A 16,715-nucleotide genomic window follows, 5' to 3' on the forward strand; every position below is an offset into this window, starting at 1 on the left:
TGCAAGAGGAGCTAGAGGAGGGCCTGTAGTCATCAGGTATCTGTGCCAAGGGCTAGGGCTGGCCAGGAGCAAAGCAGAGACATGGATTCCCTGGTTCTGGCCGCAGCTGGGTTGAGACCTCAGACAGAACACTGTCACCCCAGCAGACTGTAGTGTGCAGTACCAGGTACTGGACAAGCCAAGAGCAGGTAAGGACTGATGCTGCAGGTTAAGTCTAGGGAATGTCGATCATTTCCTTTAGAAGTGTTGGTTTCTGTGTGAGGAGGAGAGAAAAGCTGAGTGTCCCCGCTGATCTGAAAACAGTCCCATGATCTTGTGTTTCTAAGTCCCTGGTCTGAATACTTCTGCTTAGATGGGGGCCTTTGAGAAAAGTAGGGAAGAGTAGGGCTGGGAGATGTTAGAAAGGTTAATGTAAGCAGAGGATCACTTCAGGGACAAAAGCACTGCCAAGGCTGGAAGATGCAGAGGTTCACCCTTCCTATGCTGTTCTTCACAATGCAGATTTTGCACGAGTGGGAATGTGGCTTAGTTTAATATGTGCTTCACATAAAACACATTGTGCTTCAGAGCACAGTAATAAATCGCAGTGTCCTCAAATCGCTATTTCTAAGGGGGCTGTTTGATTTTTGTAGACCACCACAGAGAACTGGCCATTGCGGAACTTGTCATTCCCTGAATCTTTAAATACTTTATGAGAAATTTCAAGGCTTCCCCCGGGAGCTGGCGGTACCAGAAGAAGTTCACACTGCTGTCACTGTCCTCGATGGTGGACTGGCAAGGCAGAACCACTCGCTGCCCAGCTGTGGCTGACACATCGGTGAGGGATTGCTTCTGGCGGTTACCTCCAACAAGACCTGCAACACAGACAGAAAAGTATCTGCAGAGCAGCTTGCTTCCTTCTCTCTTGCTTTGTGTTTAAGGCTGTGTTTGCTCCACACCTTGCCTTTTTCCAAGGGAAAGGAAATTTCAGATATCTACTTTCACCACACCTCTGCATTATTGCCTGACCTCTTTATCTTGTCAGCATATAGTTGCACACAGCCTACTAAAAACTGTGGGAGACTATAGGAAGTGCCTGAATATACTCACCTGTCTGGATTAGCAGGACACATGCTGGCAAAGCCATGGTGAAGATCGTTTTTCCCAGCTCCAGAATCCCTGTCCCTTGGAAGATAACACGCTAGAGAGCAAGGCACAGTGAAATCGCTGCTTCCTGCAGAGTGTGCCAGAGTGTATGTGACATCGTCACACCTCTGCTGTGAGGAGGGCAAGAATGAGGCCCATTCGCCTGTTATTTCCGCGGCATAGACTGGACAGTCTCAGCGCCTCCCTGGGTTTCTGCCCGGAGCTTGGCCGGGGCATGCGCCGGGGCACAAAAGGAGCCTCGACGGCTCCAGTGCCGGTGCCGGGCGGAGCAGCAGCGCCGCCCGGCGTTCGGGCGGGTTGGCAGGGCGCCCGGGCCCGGGCGGCCGGGGCCGGGGGGGGCCTTGTTGCCCACGGCAACGGCCCTGGGGGCCGGGGGCAGAGAGTGAGGGGCGGGCGGGGGGCAGCGTTGCGAAGCCAGGCGTGCGCTGAACAGGCGCAGCACCAGTACCCCCTCCTGGCCCTCTGGCCCCGGGCGCGGGGGCCCGGCGTTCGGGCGGGTTGGCAGGGCGCCCGGGCCCGGGCGGCCGGGGCCGGGGGGGGCCTTGTTGCCCACGGCAACGGTCCTGGGGGCCGGGGGCAGAGAGTGAGGGGCGGGCGGGGGGCAGCGTTGCGAAGCCAGGCGTGCGCTGAACAGGCGCAGCACCAGTACCCCCTCCTGGCCCTCCGGCCCCGGGCGCGGGGGCCCGGCGTTCGGGCGGGTTGGCAGGGCGCCCGGGCCCGGGCGGCCGGGGCCGGGGGGGGCCTTGTTGCCCACGGCAACGGCCCTGGGGGCCGGGGGCAGAGAGTGAGGGGCGGGCGGGGGGCAGCGTTGCGAAGCCAGGCGTGCGCTGAACAGGCGCAGCACCAGTACCCCCTCCTGGCCCTCCGGCCCCGGGCGCGGGGGCCCGGCGTTCGGGCGGGTTGTCAAGGCGCCCGGGACCGGGCGGCCGGGGCCGGGGGGGGGCCTTGTTGCCCACGGCAACGGCCCTGGGGGCCGGGGGCAGAGAGTGAGGGGCGGGCGAGGGGCAGCGTTGCGAAGCCAGGCGTGCGCTGAACAGGCGCAGCACCAGTACCCCCTCCTGGCCCTCCGGCCCCGGGCGCGGGGGCCCGGCGTTCGGGCGGGTTGGCAGGGCGCCCGGGCCCGGGCGGCCGGGGCCGGGGGGGGCCTTGTTGCCCACGGCAACGGCCCTGGGGGCCGGGGGCAGAGAGTGAGGGGCGGGCGGGGGGCAGCGTTGCGAAGCCAGGCGTGCGCTGAACAGGCGCAGCACCAGTACCCCCTCCTGGCCCTCCGGCCCCGGGCGCGGGGGCCCGGCGTTCGGGCGGGTTGGCAGGGCGCCCGGGCCCGGGCGGCCGGGGCCGGGGGGGGCCTTGTTGCCCACGGCAACGGCCCTGGGGGCCGGGGGCAGAGAGTGAGGGGCGGGCGGGGGGCAGCGTTGCGAAGCCAGGCGTGCGCTGAACAGGCGCAGCACCAGTACCCCCTCCTGGCCCTCCGGCCCCGGGCGCGGGGGCCCGGCGTTCGGGCGGGTTGCTAGGGCGCCGGGGCCCGGGCGGCCGGGGCCGGGGGGGGCCTTGTTGCCCACGGCAACGGCCCTGGGGGCCGGGGGCAGAGAGTGAGGGGCGGGCGAGGGGCAGCGTTGCGAAGCCAGGCGTGCGCTGAACAGGCGCAGCACCAGTACCCCCTCCTGGCCCTCCGGCCCCGGGCGCGGGGGCCCGGCGTTCGGGCGGGTTGGCAGGGCGCCCGGGCCCGGGCGGCCGGGGCCGGGGGGGGCCTTGTTGCCCACGGCAACGGCCCTGGGGGCCGGGGGCAGAGAGTGAGGGGTGGGCGGGGGGCAGCGTTGCGAAGCCAGGCGTGCGCTGAACAGGCGCAGCACCAGTACCCCCTCCTGGCCCTCCGGCCCCGGGCGCGGGGGCCCGGCGTTCGGGCGGGTTGGCAGGGCGCCCGGGCCCGGGCGGCCGGGGCCGGGGGGGGCCTTGTTGCCCACGGCAACGGCCCTGGGGGCCGGGGGCAGAGAGTGAGGGGCGGGCGGGGGGCAGCGTTGCGAAGCCAGGCGTGCGCTGAACAGGCGCAGCACCAGTACCCCCTCCTGGCCCTCCGGCCCCGGGCGCGGGGGCCCGGCGTTCGGGCGGGTTGGCAGGGCGCCCGGGCCCGGGCGGCCGGGGCCGGGGGGGGCCTTGTTGCCCACGGCAACGGCCCTGGGGGCCGGGGGCAGAGAGTGAGGGGCGGGCGGGGGGCAGCGTTGCGAAGCCAGGCGTGCGCTGAACAGGCGCAGCACCAGTACCCCCTCCTGGCCCTCCGGCCCCGGGCGCGGGGGCCCGGCGTTCGGGCGGGTTGGCAGGGCGCCCGGGCCCGGGCGGCCGGGGCCGGGGGGGGCCTTGTTGCCCACGGCAACGGCCCTGGGGGCCGGGGGCAGAGAGTGAGGGGCGGGCGGGGGGCAGCGTTGCGAAGCCAGGCGTGCGCTGAACAGGCGCAGCACCAGTACCCCCTCCTGGCCCTCCGGCCCCGGGCGCGGGGGCCCGGCGTTCGGGCGGATTGGCAGGGCGCCCGGGCCCGGGCGGCCGGGGCCGGGGGGGGCCTTGTTGCCCACGGCAACGGCCCTGGGGGCCGGGGACAGAGAGTGAGGGGCGGGCGGGGGGCAGCGTTGCGAAGCCAGGCGTGCGCTGAACAGGCGCAGCACCAGTACCCCCTCCTGGCCCTCCGGCCCCGGGCGCGGGGGCCCGGCGTTCGGGCGGGTTGGCAGGGCGCCCGGGCCCGGGCGGCCGGGGCCGGGGGGGGCCTTGTTGCCCACGGCAACGGCCCTGGGGGCCGGGGGCAGAGAGTGAGGGGCGGGCGGGGGGCAGCGTTGCGAAGCCAGGCGTGCGCTGAACAGGCGCAGCACCAGTACCCCCTCCTGGCCCTCCGGCCCCGGGCGCGGGGGCCCGGCGTTCGGGCGGGTTGGCAGGGCGCCCGGGCCCGGGCGGCCGGGACCGGGGGGGCCTTGTTGCCCACGGCAACGGCCCTGGGGGCCGGGGGCAGAGAGTGAGGGGCGGGCGGGGGGCAGCGTTGCGAAGCCAGGCGTGCGCTGAACAGGCGCAGCACTAGTACCCCCTCCTGGCCCTCCGGCCCCGGGCGCGGGGGCCCGGCGTTCGGGCGGGTTGGCAGGGAGCCCGGGCCCGGGCGGCCGGGGCCGGGGGGGCCTTGTTGCCCACGGCAACGGCCCTGGGGGCCGGGGGCAGAGAGTGAGGGGCGGGCGGGGGGCAGCGTTGCGAAGCCAGGCGTGCGCTGAACAGGCGCAGCACCAGTACCCCCTCCTGGCCCTCCGGCCCCGGGCGCGGGGGCCCGGCGTTCGGGCGGGTTGGCAGGGCGCCCGGGCCCGGGCGGCCGGGGCCGGGGGGGGCCTTGTTGCCCACGGCAACGGCCCTGGGGGCCGGGGGCAGAGAGTGAGGGGCGGGCGGGGGGCAGCGTTGCGAAGCCAAGCGTGCGCTGAACAGGCGCAGCACCAGTACCCCCTCCTGGCCCTCCGGCCCCGGGCGCGGGGGCCCGACGTTCGGGCGGGTTGTCAAGGCGCCCGGGCCCGGGCGGCCGGGGCCGGGGGGGGCCTTGTTGCCCACGGCAACGGCCCTGGGGGCCGGGGGCAGAGAGTGAGGGGCGGGCGGGGGGCAGCGTTGCGAAGCCAGGCGTGCGCTGAACAGGCGCAGCACCAGTACCCCCTCCTGGCCCTCCGGCCCCGGGCGCGGGGGCCCGGCGTTCGGGCGGGTTGTCAAGGCGCCCGGGCCCGGGCGGCCGGGGCCGGGGGGGGCCTTGTTGCCCACGGCAACGGCCCTGGGGGCCGGGGGCAGAGAGTGAGGGGCGGGCGGGGGGCAGCGTTGCGAAGCCAGGCGTGCGCTGAACAGGCGCAGCACCAGTACCCCCTCCTGGCCCTCCGGCCCCGGGCGCGGGGGCCCGGCGTTCGGGCGGGTTGGCAGGGCGCCCGGGCCCGGGCGGCCGGGACCGGGGGGGGCCTTGTTGCCCACGGCAACGGCCCTGGGGGCCGGGGGCAGAGAGTGAGGGGCGGGCGGGGGGCAGCGTTGCGAAGCCAGGCGTGCGCTGAACAGGCGCAGCACTAGTACCCCCTCCTGGCCCTCCGGCCCCGGGCGCGGGGGGCCCGGCGTTCGGGCGGGTTGGCAGGGAGCCCGGGCCCGGGCGGCCGGGGCCGGGGGGGCCTTGTTGCCCACGGCAACGGCCCTGGGGGCCGGGGGCAGAGAGTGAGGGGCGGGCGGGGGGCAGCGTTGCGAAGCCAGGCGTGCGCTGAACAGGCGCAGCACCAGTACCCCCTCCTGGCCCTCCGGCCCCGGGCGCGGGGGCCGGCGTTCGGGCGGGTTGGCAGGGCGCCCGGGCCCGGGCGGCCGGGGCCGGGGGGGGCCTTGTTGCCCACGGCAACGGCCCTGGGGGCCGGGGGCAGAGAGTGAGGGGCGGGCGGGGGGCAGCGTTGCGAAGCCAGGCGTGCGCTGAACAGGCGCAGCACCAGTACCCCCTCCTGGCCCTCCGGCCCCGGGCGCGGGGGCCCGACGTTCGGGCGGGTTGTCAAGGCGCCCGGGCCCGGGCGGCCGGGGCCGGGGGGGGCCTTGTTGCCCACGGCAACGGCCCTGGGGGCCGGGGGCAGAGAGTGAGGGGCGGGCGGGGGGCAGCGTTGCGAAGCCAGGCGTGCGCTGAACAGGCGCAGCACCAGTACCCCCTCCTGGCCCTCCGGCCCCGGGCGCGGGGGCCCGGCGTTCGGGCGGGTTGTCAAGGCGCCCGGGACCGGGCGGCCGGGGCCGGGGGGGGCCTTGTTGCCCACGGCAACGGCCCTGGGGGCCGGGGGCAGAGAGTGAGGGGCGGGCGGGGGGCAGCGTTGCGAATCCAGGCGTGCGCTGAACAGGCGCAGCACCAGTACCCCCTCCTGGCCCTCCGGCCCCGGGCGCGGGGGCCCGGCGTTCGGGCGGGTTGGCAGGGCGCCCGGGCCCGGGCGGCCGGGGCCGGGGGGGGCCTTGTTGCCCACGGCAACGGCCCTGGGGGCCGGGGGCAGAGAGTGAGGGGCGGGCGGGGGGCAGCGTTGCGAAGCCAGGCGTGCGCTGAACAGGCGCAGCACCAGTACCCCCTCCTGGCCCTCCGGCCCCGGGCGCGGGGGCCCGGCGTTCGGGCGGGTTGGCAGGTCGCCCGGGCCCGGGCGGCCGGGGCCGGGGGGGGCCTTGTTGCCCACGGCAACGGCCCTGGGGGCCGGGGGCAGAGAGTGAGGGGCGGGCGGGGGGCAGCGTTGCGAAGCCAGGCGTGCGCTGAACAGGAGCAGCACCAGTACCCCCTCCTGGCCCTCCGGCCCCGGGCGCGGGGGCCCGGCGTTCGGGCGGGTTGGCAGGGCGCCCGGGCCCGGGCGGCCGGGGCCGGGGGGGGCCTTGTTGCCCACGGCAACGGCCCTGGGGGCCGGGGGCAGAGAGTGAGGGGCGGGCGGGGGGCAGCGTTGCGAAGCCAGGCGTGCGCTGAACAGGCGCAGCACCAGTACCCCCTCCTGGCCCTCCGGCCCCGGGCGCGGGGGCCCGGCGTTCGGGCGGGTTGGCAGGGCGCCCGGGCCCGGGCGGCCGGGGCCGGGGGGGGCCTTGTTGCCCACGGCAACGGCCCTGGGGGCGGGGGGCAGAGAGTGAGGGGCGGGCGGGGGGCAGCGTTGCGAAGCCAGGCGTGCGCTGAACAGGCGCAGCACCAGTACACCCTCCTGGCCCTCCGGCCCCGGGCGCGGGGGCCCGGCGTTCGGGCGGGTTGGCAGGGCGCCCGGGCCCGGGCGGCCGGGGCCGGGGGGGGGCCTTGTTGCCCACGGCAACGGCCCTGGGGGCCGGGGGCAGAGAGTGAGGGGCGGGCGGGGGGCAGCGTTGCGAAGCCAGGCGTGCGCTGAACAGGCGCAGCACCAGTACCCCCTCCTGGCCCTCCGGCCCCGGGCGCTGGGGGCCCGGCGTTCGGGCGGGTTGGCAGGGCGCCCGGGCCCGGGCGGCCGGGGCCGGGGGGGGCCTTGTTGCCCACGGCAACGGCCCTGGGGGCCAGGGGCAGAGAGTGAGGGGCGGGCGGGGGGCAGCGTTGCGAAGCCAGGCGTGCGCTGAACAGGCGCAGCACCAGTACCCCCTCCTGGCCCTCCGGCCCCGGGCGCGGGGGCCCGGCGTTCGGGCGGGTTGGCAGGGCGCCCGGGCCCGGGCGGCCGGGGCCGGGGGGGGCCTTGTTGCCCACGGCAACGGCCCTGGGGGCCGGGGGCAGAGAGTGAGGGGCGGGCGGGGGGCAGCGTTGCGAAGCCAGGCGTGCGCTGAACAGGCGCAGCACCAGTACCCCCTCCTGGCCCTCCGGCCCCGGGCGCGGGGGCCCGGCGTTCGGGCGGGTTGGCAGGGCGCCCGGGCCCGGGCGGCCGGGGCCGGGGGGGGCCTTGTTGCCCACGGCAACGGCCCTGGGGGCCGGGGGCAGAGAGTGAGGGGCGGGCGGGGGGCAGCGTTGCGAAGCCAGGCGTGCGCTGAACAGGCGCAGCACCAGTACCCCCTCCTGGCCCTCCGGCCCCGGGCGCGGGGGGGCCCGGCGTTCGGGCGGGTTGGCAGGGCGCCCGGGCCCGGGTGGCCGGGGCCGGGGGGGGCCTTGTTGCCCACGGCAACGGCCCTGGGGGCCGGGGGCAGAGAGTGAGGGGCGGGCGGGGGGCAGCGTTGCGAAGCCAGGCGTGCGCTGAACAGGCGCAGCACCAGTACCCCCTCCTGGCCCTCCGGCCCCGGGCGCGGGGGCCCGGCGTTCGGGCGGGTTGGCAGGGCGCCCGGGCCCGGGCGGCCGGGGCCGGGGGGGGCCTTGTTGCCCACGGCAACGGCCCTGGGGGCCGGGGGCAGAGAGTGAGGGGCGGGCGGGGGGCAGCGTTGCGAAGCCAGGCGTGCGCTGAACAGGCGCAGCACCAGTACCCCCTCCTGGCCCTCCGGCCCCGGGCGCGGGGGCCCGGCGTTCGGGCGGTTTGGCAGGGCGCCCGGGCCCGGGCGGCCGGGGCCGGGGGGGGCCTTGTTGCCCACGGCAACGGCCCTGGGGGCCGGGGGCAGAGAGTGAGGGGCGGGCGGGGGGCAGCGTTGCGAAGCCAGGCGTGCGCTGAACAGGCGCAGCACCAGTACCCCCTCCTGGCCCTCCGGCCCCGGGCGCGGGGGCCCGGCGTTCGGGCGGGTTGGCAGGTCGCCCGGGCCCGGGCGGCCGGGGCCGGGGGGGGCCTTGTTGCCCACGGCAACTGCCCTGGGGGCCGGGGGCAGAGAGTGAGGGGCGGGCGGGGGGCAGCGTTGCGAAGCCAGGCGTGCGCTGAACAGGCACAGCACCAGTACCCCCTCCTGGCCCTCCGGCCCCGGGCGCGGGGGCCCGGCGTTCGGGCGGGTTGGCAGGGCGCCCGGGCACGGGCGGCCGGGGCCGGGGGGGGCCTTGTTGCCCACGGCAACGGCCCTGGGGGCCGGGGGCAGAGAGTGAGGGGCGGGCGGGGGGCAGCGTTGCGAAGCCAGGCGTGCGCTGAACAGGCGCAGCACCAGTACCCCCTCCTGGCCCTCCGGCCCCGGGCGCCTCGCGGTCGCGGCAGCCACCGTCCAGTGCCCCCGACACACACGCCCTGCCCTGCCCTGCCCTGCCCCGCCCGCGGCGGTTTTTGCTCGGCCGCAGCCCCGGTTCTTCTCTCCGTGGTCTTGGACGCAGTAGTACACCGCCGCGTCCCGGAGCCGGGGCCGGGCGAGCCACAGCACGTTGGACCGGCGATCTGCCGCCACCGACAGCCGCCCCTTTGGGTCCTCCAGCTGCTTGAAACCTTTAAGAGCACTCACGAGGAATTCGGGCCCACGGCCCGGGAACTGACGGTACCAATGGATGTATTCGAAGCTCCCTATGTTGGGGTGTGAGCAGTTGATGCTGATGGCGGTGTTCTCGGTGGTCTCTGCCGACGGGTCCTGCTGCACCTGCCCTCTGCCCACAGCTGCTGCAGACAAAGGAGAAGGAAAGGACAAACGTTGTCAAAGATAACCGAGATCCGATTTTCCCACAGAAAGGGTTAGCAAGAGTGGTAGAGAGACAGATCCAGACCGGTACAGATGGGGACACGTGCCCATCAACAGGGATGGAGAGTGATCCCGGCATGGGTGGGAATTTGAAATGGACACATGGAGAGAGAGGATGAAAGTCAGGTGCATGGGTGGGTGGGTGGAGGGAGAGAGAGGGGACGGGGTAGGTGAGGGTGCTACAGTGAAGGATGGAGGGCTGAAACCCGAAGGAGAATAAATACTGAATGCAGAAAAGGGGTGAGAAGATGTAGGGAATAACGGCGGCGTGCAGGAAATCAAACTTGTGCCTCAGGCTCTGAAGGAAGGAAGGAGAGAAATGGAGGACGTGGTGGAGAAATAGGGCGAGTCAGCAGAGGGGACTGGGAGGGTTTGCAAAGGTGTTGGAGGGCGGCAGAGGGGCAGGGGGGGGAAGGACTCGAGGGATGAGCGGGAGAGGTTGGCGCTGGGCTCGCCGCGGAGCAGCCCGGGCACGAGCTGGCCCCCGCCCCCGCCGCCAGCCCCGCGCACCCAGGAGCACCGCGGCCAGCCCCGCCAGCGCCGCCGCCCGGCACCGCCGCATCCCGCCGCTCCGCAGCCCGCGCCTCGCTGCCCGCAGCCAGCCCCGGCTCCCGGCTCCCGGCTCCGGGAGCGGCCCCTCCTCTCCGCCACCTCCGCCCCTCCTCTCGGCCCCTCCCCGCCGCCAGCTCCGCCCTGGGCTCGATCCTACACCGGCTCCGCTCGGGGTCTGACCTGGCCTAAGGTGCTCAGCGGCTCTTCGCCGGCAGAAGGTGGTCTTCGGGGAGAGACTCTGCCCCCCTCCTCCAGCAAGGACGCCCCATCAGGAACCAGCCTCCACCGCTGCAGGAGATGGAGCAGGTTCTCGGAGCTGTCTCCGAGCCTGGGGGGCTGCAAACACCAGCCACGCATTTCCTGCGCAGGGCAGAGAGAAGGCTGAGCGCTTGCCTGCGGTTGCCCCTCTGCGGCCCCAGCACAGTGTCTAGAAGTTCTCTTGTGGCAGAGGGAGTGTGAGGACTCCTGTGCCTATCGGCACGCAGGGCTCAGGAACGGCAGGGCCGCTGTGGAATCACAGTCAGAAAGCAGGTCAGGAGGGATCTCCAGAGGCTGCTCGGAACAGATATTGTTAGATCAGGTTGCCCAAGGTCACATTCACTCCAGCCTTGAGCATCTCCCAGGATGGACATTGCACAACCTCCCTGGGAAACATGTTCCTTTTCTATTCAGGTGGAATGACCAGATGAACATGCTCTTTCTGACCCTGGGAACCTGCTGCTCTATGGTGCTAATGGACAGAACAGTGGAGAGTGTATTCACTATGAGCAGGACATTCCCTCCTGATGAGGGGCACACAAGGACACAGACACACAGGCTCATGCACGTCAGTGTAGAATTATGTACCAGTTCTTTTCCAGTCTGTACTCAGACATGCATGTGGCACATCCTCATAGCCAGGAACCCTTAGGCTTCCTCTCTGCTGAGAATGGCTTCTTCCTGAGAAACACACCCAACAGTGACCCAGACTAATATCACTGGCCTTCTAAGGACCCATCCAGCACCTGAGCTAAGTCTTCTGCCAGCACTGCTGCATTCCTGACTCAGAAATCCCAAGCCTTTCATGCCTGTGCTCAGAATAAGCCTTCATTGGGAAACAAGCATGGCCCAAACCTGGAAATGAAAAGGCAGCAGTGTTGGAAACCAAAGCAGAGCCCATATCATTAGCTGCAATGGTTTGCATCAAGATGAGCTTGTCAGATAATTGTTACCTCTGCAATGGTGCTACTGGTCCTGCGGTAATGATGGGCAGATATAAAAGGCAGCTCAGGTCCCCGCTCTCTCTCCCACTTCTCTTGCCTCCTCCTTGGGAACCAGGTGAGTCTGAAGCCCCTTGTCCTCCTCTTCAAAGCGCGGTCTATCCTCAGTGAAACTCTCAGCTGATATTAGCCTTATCCTGTGCTGGGGCTTGCAGCATTTTGCATAGATGGGAGAAGTGGGGAGAATGTCTGCCTGAAGGCTGGGAAGTGGCTGAGGGGACTTTGGGTTTACAAATTCCAAGAGACCCTCCCTGTCCCAGGCTGCTCTATAGCAACAATGAAGACCGTGTGGCACCTGGCACAGCTTCCAGCTGCCCTCTCCTTAGCAGCCTTGGCTCTTTGTGACAGGAAAGCCAGGCTGCTCCTCACCCATCCTTGTGCTCTGCTTGTCCCTGCCCTGTGTTCAGGTGAAGCTCCAGCATCCAGACATGTCCTGCTACAGCCCGTGTGTGCCCTGCCGGCCCTGCGGCCCGACCCCGCTGGCCAACAGCTGCAATGAGCGCTGTGTCAGGCAGTGCCAGAGCTCCACCGTTGTCATCGAGCCTCCTGCTGTGGTGGTGACCCTGCCCGGCCCCATCCTCAGCTCCTTCCCTCAGAACACCGTTGTGGGCTCCTCCACCTCTGCTGCCATTGGCAGCATCCTCAGCTGTGGTGGAGTGCCCATCAACTCCGGGTGCTGTGACCTCTCTGGCATTTCCCGACGCTATGGTGGCAGGAGGTACCTCCTCTGATAAACGTGCTGGGAGAGCCCCCGGAAGACACATGGAGGAAGTCAGGGCATGGTGCTGGATAGAGGATCGATCTTCTGGATGTTGTTTTCAACACAGCTGAATGAACTTTCCTTTCTCTCCCTTCTCCACGGCCAAGAACTGCAGACTCTTGGGTTTCCCCAGGGTTCCCTGTACTGGTGCTCTGCACTCGCAGTCTTTGTTTCCCTCTTTTAACTCATTAAAGTTCTGCTTCACTGGCAAGCCTGGCCTCCTTGTGATCCTTCCCCTGTGAGACAGCTGCTGTTTTACCCTTCCTTCAATATGCTGTCACAGAAGCACTAACAGTGTTTGCTCAGCTTTGGCAGCAGGGCTGTCTTGGAGCTGGCTGTCAGTGGCTCTTTTTGTTATCTTCTCACAGAAGCCAACCCAGCGGCCCCGTCAGTACCTGAACCTTGCCAGGTAAACCAAAACACTGTCCATACTCTTGTGTTATTATCTGCAGAAGCTGTTTGGCATAGAGGAACCTTGGCTGCAAGGCAAACTCAGCCAGCTCACGGATAACAGAAGAGGCAGCCGAAAGCTCCCTCTTGCTGCAGGCCGTTGCATCACCTGCATGCAAAGCACCAAGACGAAAAAAGGCAGCATAAAGATGCTGGAACATTCACAGTGTACCCACAAAATTTTCTTCAGCTGCTTTCTAAAGTAATGTTGGTCCTGCGTTTTTCTGCCTTTTCGAGAGAGGGTATTTAACGTCAGAGTACGTTTAGAGATAGGTTCACTACACCATCACTTCCAATGTCCCAGTCTCAGTGACTGTAACATAAAAATTCCCTACTGTATGCTGCTGCAAGACTCTCATGTTTAGGAAACACAGTTCCCTGCTGCCATAGGAGTTTATCTCTGTGACACCAGTCCCTGCTTAGGACCTGAGGATAATTAACGATCCCTCCAAAGCAAACTGTTCCTCCCTGCATTATTGCACAGCTGAGGCAGCTTCCTGCACCAGGGTGTCTTGCCCAGCACAGAGGTACAAGGCACTGTCAGACAGCTCGACCTCCTGCAGCTTCAGGAGGCTGTATTTCCCTGTGGTGTTCAGCCAAGTGGTGAAACGGCCACTCCGCTTGGAGCCAGAAACTGCATGATACGAAATGAGCTGTGGGGCTTGGCCTTTCTTTTGCTGGTACCAAACCAAGCCTTGAAAGTTGGATGTCTGGTATGTGCAAGTTGTTTGAAAGGTCTCTCTCTCCTTTACTGTGACTTGTCCTTCTTGCTGGGTGACAGTGATCTGCCCCATGGTGCCTGCAAGAAAGGAAAGGTCAGCAGCTCAGCAGGGAAAGGCTTCAGGAAGCAAACAAGGAAAGGATACAAAGCGAGCTGGTGAAAGCTCCCTGCCCCTTGCCCGGCAGGAAAACACTGATGCCTTGGGGTGCATATAGGAAGAGCAATTTTGTGCAGAAGGGGACACCCCATTAATGTTAGTGAGATGAGAACTGTAAAGTCCCTAGGGCATCTTGGACAAGGTCTGCTACCTTGTGTTGGAAAGGGAGAAATGTGGGACTGCAGAGTCGGCTTTGATCTCCTATTGAAGACAGCAGGTGGATAGGAAGAAAGGCACAGAGAGATAGATTAACGGGGAGAGAAAAGCAGGAGCAGCACCAGGAGATATCTCTCCTCTTTCTCCTAATCTTATTTGCAATAGGAAAGGCATCTGGGAGAACTGGGGCAAAACCACAGATGTGAGGTGATGCTTCCTAGCTTTTTTCCTGTTATTCAATACTAGTTCTTGGCATAACCATGATAAGGCTGGCAATAGGGAGAAGAAGAGGCATGTGCTTGTAGAAGGGCAGGACTTACCGAGCAGTTGCCCCAAGAAAACAGTGAGGGTGAGATATCCGAGTTGCATGCTGAGATCCACCTGCCTGTTTGCTGAGAGAGACTCAGAAAGCCACCAGCCAGCCCCGAGACAACAGAGCTGTTGCAAACGGCTCTGTTGGGGGAGCAAAGGAAGAAGAGGGGAAGCGTTGTTCCTCAGCTGCCTGGGAGCAGCGCCTCTCCCCCCGATGCCCCAGCACAGGAGATGAACACTGCCGTGCAGCAGCCCAACGACTGTGACTCCGGAGCCGCGGCCGGGGCACGAAAGGAGCCTCGACGGCTCCAGTGCCGGTGCCGGGCGGAGCAGCAGCGCCGCCTCGCGGTCGCGGCCGCCACCGTCCAGCGCCCCCGACACACACGCCCTGCCCTGCCCTGCCCTGCCCCGCCCGCGGCGGTTTTTGCTCGGCTGCAGCCCCGGTTCTTCTCTCCGTGGTCTTGGACGCAGTAGTACACCGCCGCGTCCCGGAGCCGGGGCTGGGCGAGCCACAGCACGTTGGACCGGCGATCTGCCGCCACCGACAGCCGCCCCTTTGGGTCCTCCAGCTGCTTGAAACCTTTAAGAGCACTCACGAGAAATTCGGGCCCACGGCCCGGGAACTGACGGTACCAACCAATGAAATCGGTACGTGGTAAGTTGGGGTGTGAGCAGTTGATGCTGATGGCGGTGTCCTCGGTGGTCTCTACCGACGGGTCCTGCTGAATCTGGGCTCTGCTTACACCTGCTGCCAAAACAGGAGAAGGAAAGGACAAACGTTGTCAAAGATAACCGAGATCCGATTTTCCCACGGAAAGGGTTAGCAAGAGTGGCAGGGAGAGAAAGCAAGACCGGTACAGATGGGGACACATGCTTTTCAAGAGGGATGGAGAATAAATGCTTAATGAGCAGGGGTCGTGTGGATGCAGAGTGTAACTGTGGAATGAAGGAAATCGAAATTGTGCTTCCAGAAGCAAAGAAAGAAGAGGGAGTAAAGGGAGAGGGTTCTCAAAGCAGGAAGAGGAGCTGAGGAGGGCAGATGCAGGCAGAGATGTGTCAGAAGCTGAGGGGATAAAAGGATAAAGAGCAGATCAGGAGGGTGAGTGTTACGGCTCAGGACAGAGAACTGTGTTCAGGGCATTAAGAAGAGCTGAATGCACAGGGAAGGAGATGGTGCACGGAAAAGCAGGCGTACATGCAAGCAGGCTCGTAGCGACAGAGGCAGTGGAGAAATAGGGCGAGTCCGCAGAGGGGACTGGGAGGGTTTGCAAAGGTGTTGGAGAGGCGGCAGAGGGGCAGGGGGGGAAGGACTCGAGGGATGAGCGGGAGAGGTTGGCGCTGGGCTCGCCGCGGAGCAGCCCGGGCACGAGCCGGCCCCCGCCGCCAGCCCCACGCACCCAGGAGCACCGCAGCCAGCCCCGCCAGCGCCGCCGCCCGGCACCGCCGCATCCCGCCGCTCCGCAGCCCGCGCCTCGCTGCCCGCAGCCAGCCCCGGCTCCCGGCTCCCGGCTCCCGGCTCCGGGACCGGCCCCTCCTCTCCGCCACCTCCGCTCCTCCTCTCGGCCCCTCCCCGCCGCCAGCTCCGCCCCGGGGCTCGATCCTGCACCGGCGCCGGAGTCGGGCTCTCTCTCCGGAGACTTGAATGTTTGACCTGAGGGATCTGACTCTGTGACGCTATCGATGGAGATCCCTGAATCTATCAGATGAATCACCCTGTAAGCCAGTGACAGTCCAGGACATGGACAGGCTCGATGGGCACAGGGGTCACCTCATTCTTGGGACACAGTTTGGTGAAATATGAAGGGTTCAAGGAACCACCCTCTGTAATTTGACAGCGTTGGCACGCAGCACCAATATGGACAAGAAGGACAAGCACTCCACAATCCTTTAGACATAAACCTTTGACCAAGTCTAAGACCAAGATTGGATGCAGGTGCGCTCAGCCCCTCTAAAATCTGAGGGTCAGCTGCAAACAAAGGGAGCTTTTCTGAACCTTGTGACTCAAGAGACGGGTCTCTCTAACACATTTTATCCAACAGCTTAAGGCCACCACCGGTTCAGTAACACTGAGGTGCCCCATGCAGACTCTCCTGTTATTGGTGCAAGTGTCCATAAGGAATCGGCTCCTAGCACACGTTTGCAGACTCGTTGTAGAACGGCTCATGATGGTGGAGCTCAGTCCAATATAGTAAATTTTGTTATGTTTTTATTTATTTAATAATTAAACCACCAGCGTGTGTTTAATGTGCCTGAAGGGTCACAGAAATTTCCCTCTTCCCCTACTGTATGCTTCTGCGAGTATGGCATGTCCAGGACACAGAGTCCTTTAATGTCAGAGGAGGTCATCTCTATGACATTGCTCCCTGAATAGAGCTGAGGATGATAATAGTTCCCCCCGTGCTCACCTGAGGAGAGCATCAGGAGCCCAGGGGCTTGGTTGTAAAGCTCATTTGTATGTTGTTGTCTTGGCTTATTCGTTTTAGACATTGAGAGCTCTTGGGTCTGCCTTCAGGTACCTAAGGAATTCTGGGCTCCAGGAATTTTCTGCTTTTGGTTGTGCAGGGTGCATGGCAAACCCCTAGCACCCTGGCTCCCAGCAAGCTCTGCCCTGTGGTCAGGCTCAGCCATGTCCAGAGCCACTGTGCCTGGCCCCTGTCAGAAAGAGGATCTTGCTGTGCAGAGTTCTGGGGGCAGGGGAAGCATCGCTGGCAGTGGAGAGTGGAGGGACCTTCTCTTCTCGAGTTATTGCACAGCTGAGGCAGCTTCCTGCACCAGGGTGTCTTGCCCAGCACAGAGGTACAAGGCACTGTCAGACAGCGCGACCTCCTGCAGCTTCAGGAGGCTGTATTTCCCTGTGGTGTTCAGCCAAGTGGTGAAACGGCCACTCCACTTGGAGCCAGCACCAGCTTGATACGAAATGAGCTGTGGGGCTTGGCCTTTCTTTTGCTGGTACCAAACCAAGCCTCGAAAGTTGGATATCTGGTATGTGCAAGTTGTTTGAAAGGTCTCTCTCTCCTTTACTGTGACTTGTCCTTCTTGCTGGGTGACAGTGATCTGCCCCATGGTGCCTGCAAGAAAGGAAAGGTCAGCAGCTCAGCAGGGAAAGGCTTTAGGAAGCAAACAAGGAAAGGATACAAAGCGAGCTGGTGAAAGCTCCCTGCCCCTTGCCCGGCAGGAAAACACTGATGCCTTGGGGTGCATATA

At 66.4% G+C, this 16,715-nt stretch overlaps 2 protein-coding genes and 1 gene segment (V, D, J or C); 1 reads left to right on the forward strand and 2 right to left on the reverse strand.

Annotated features, from left to right (window-relative positions):
- The window catches only part of LOC101879045 (M1-specific T cell receptor alpha chain-like), a 53,365-nt gene extending 43,659 nt beyond the window's left edge, over positions 1–9,706 (reverse strand). Inside the window, exons 1-2 of the mRNA XM_034070013.1 lie at positions 9,655–9,706; positions 8,785–9,065 (exon numbers count right to left, since the gene is read on the reverse strand). Of these exons, the coding sequence (XP_033925904.1) occupies positions 8,785–9,065; positions 9,655–9,706 (333 nt within the window). The remainder of the gene's footprint in view (positions 1–8,784; positions 9,066–9,654) is intronic.
- A 1,263-nt stretch (positions 9,707–10,969) lies between these two features.
- Positions 10,970–11,926, forward strand: LOC117437054 (feather keratin Cos2-3-like). The gene is made up of 2 exons (XM_034070015.1): positions 10,970–11,013; positions 11,363–11,926. Exon 2 carries the CDS (start codon positions 11,384–11,386, stop codon positions 11,684–11,686), a length of 303 nt encoding a protein of 100 aa, XP_033925906.1. The 5' UTR covers positions 10,970–11,013; positions 11,363–11,383; the 3' UTR covers positions 11,687–11,926.
- Positions 11,927–13,693: 1,767 nt separating this feature from the next.
- On the reverse strand, positions 13,694–14,960 carry LOC117437101 (immunoglobulin kappa variable 1-6-like). The segment is given in 2 exon segments: positions 13,694–14,259; positions 14,909–14,960. Coding segments are annotated over 2 exon segments (618 nt in total).
- Between the last annotated feature and the right edge of the window lie 1,755 nt (positions 14,961–16,715).

The sequence above is a fragment of the Melopsittacus undulatus genome, chromosome 17, assembly GCF_012275295.1.
Source record: "Melopsittacus undulatus isolate bMelUnd1 chromosome 17, bMelUnd1.mat.Z, whole genome shotgun sequence".
NCBI classification, from domain to species: Eukaryota; Metazoa; Chordata; class Aves; order Psittaciformes; family Psittaculidae; genus Melopsittacus; species Melopsittacus undulatus.

Excerpts from the sequence above, each read along its gene's own strand:
- LOC117437054 (XM_034070015.1), top strand. The coding sequence starts at position 11,384 with ATGTCCTGCTACAGCCCGTGTGTGCCCTGCCGGCCCTGCGGCCCGACC.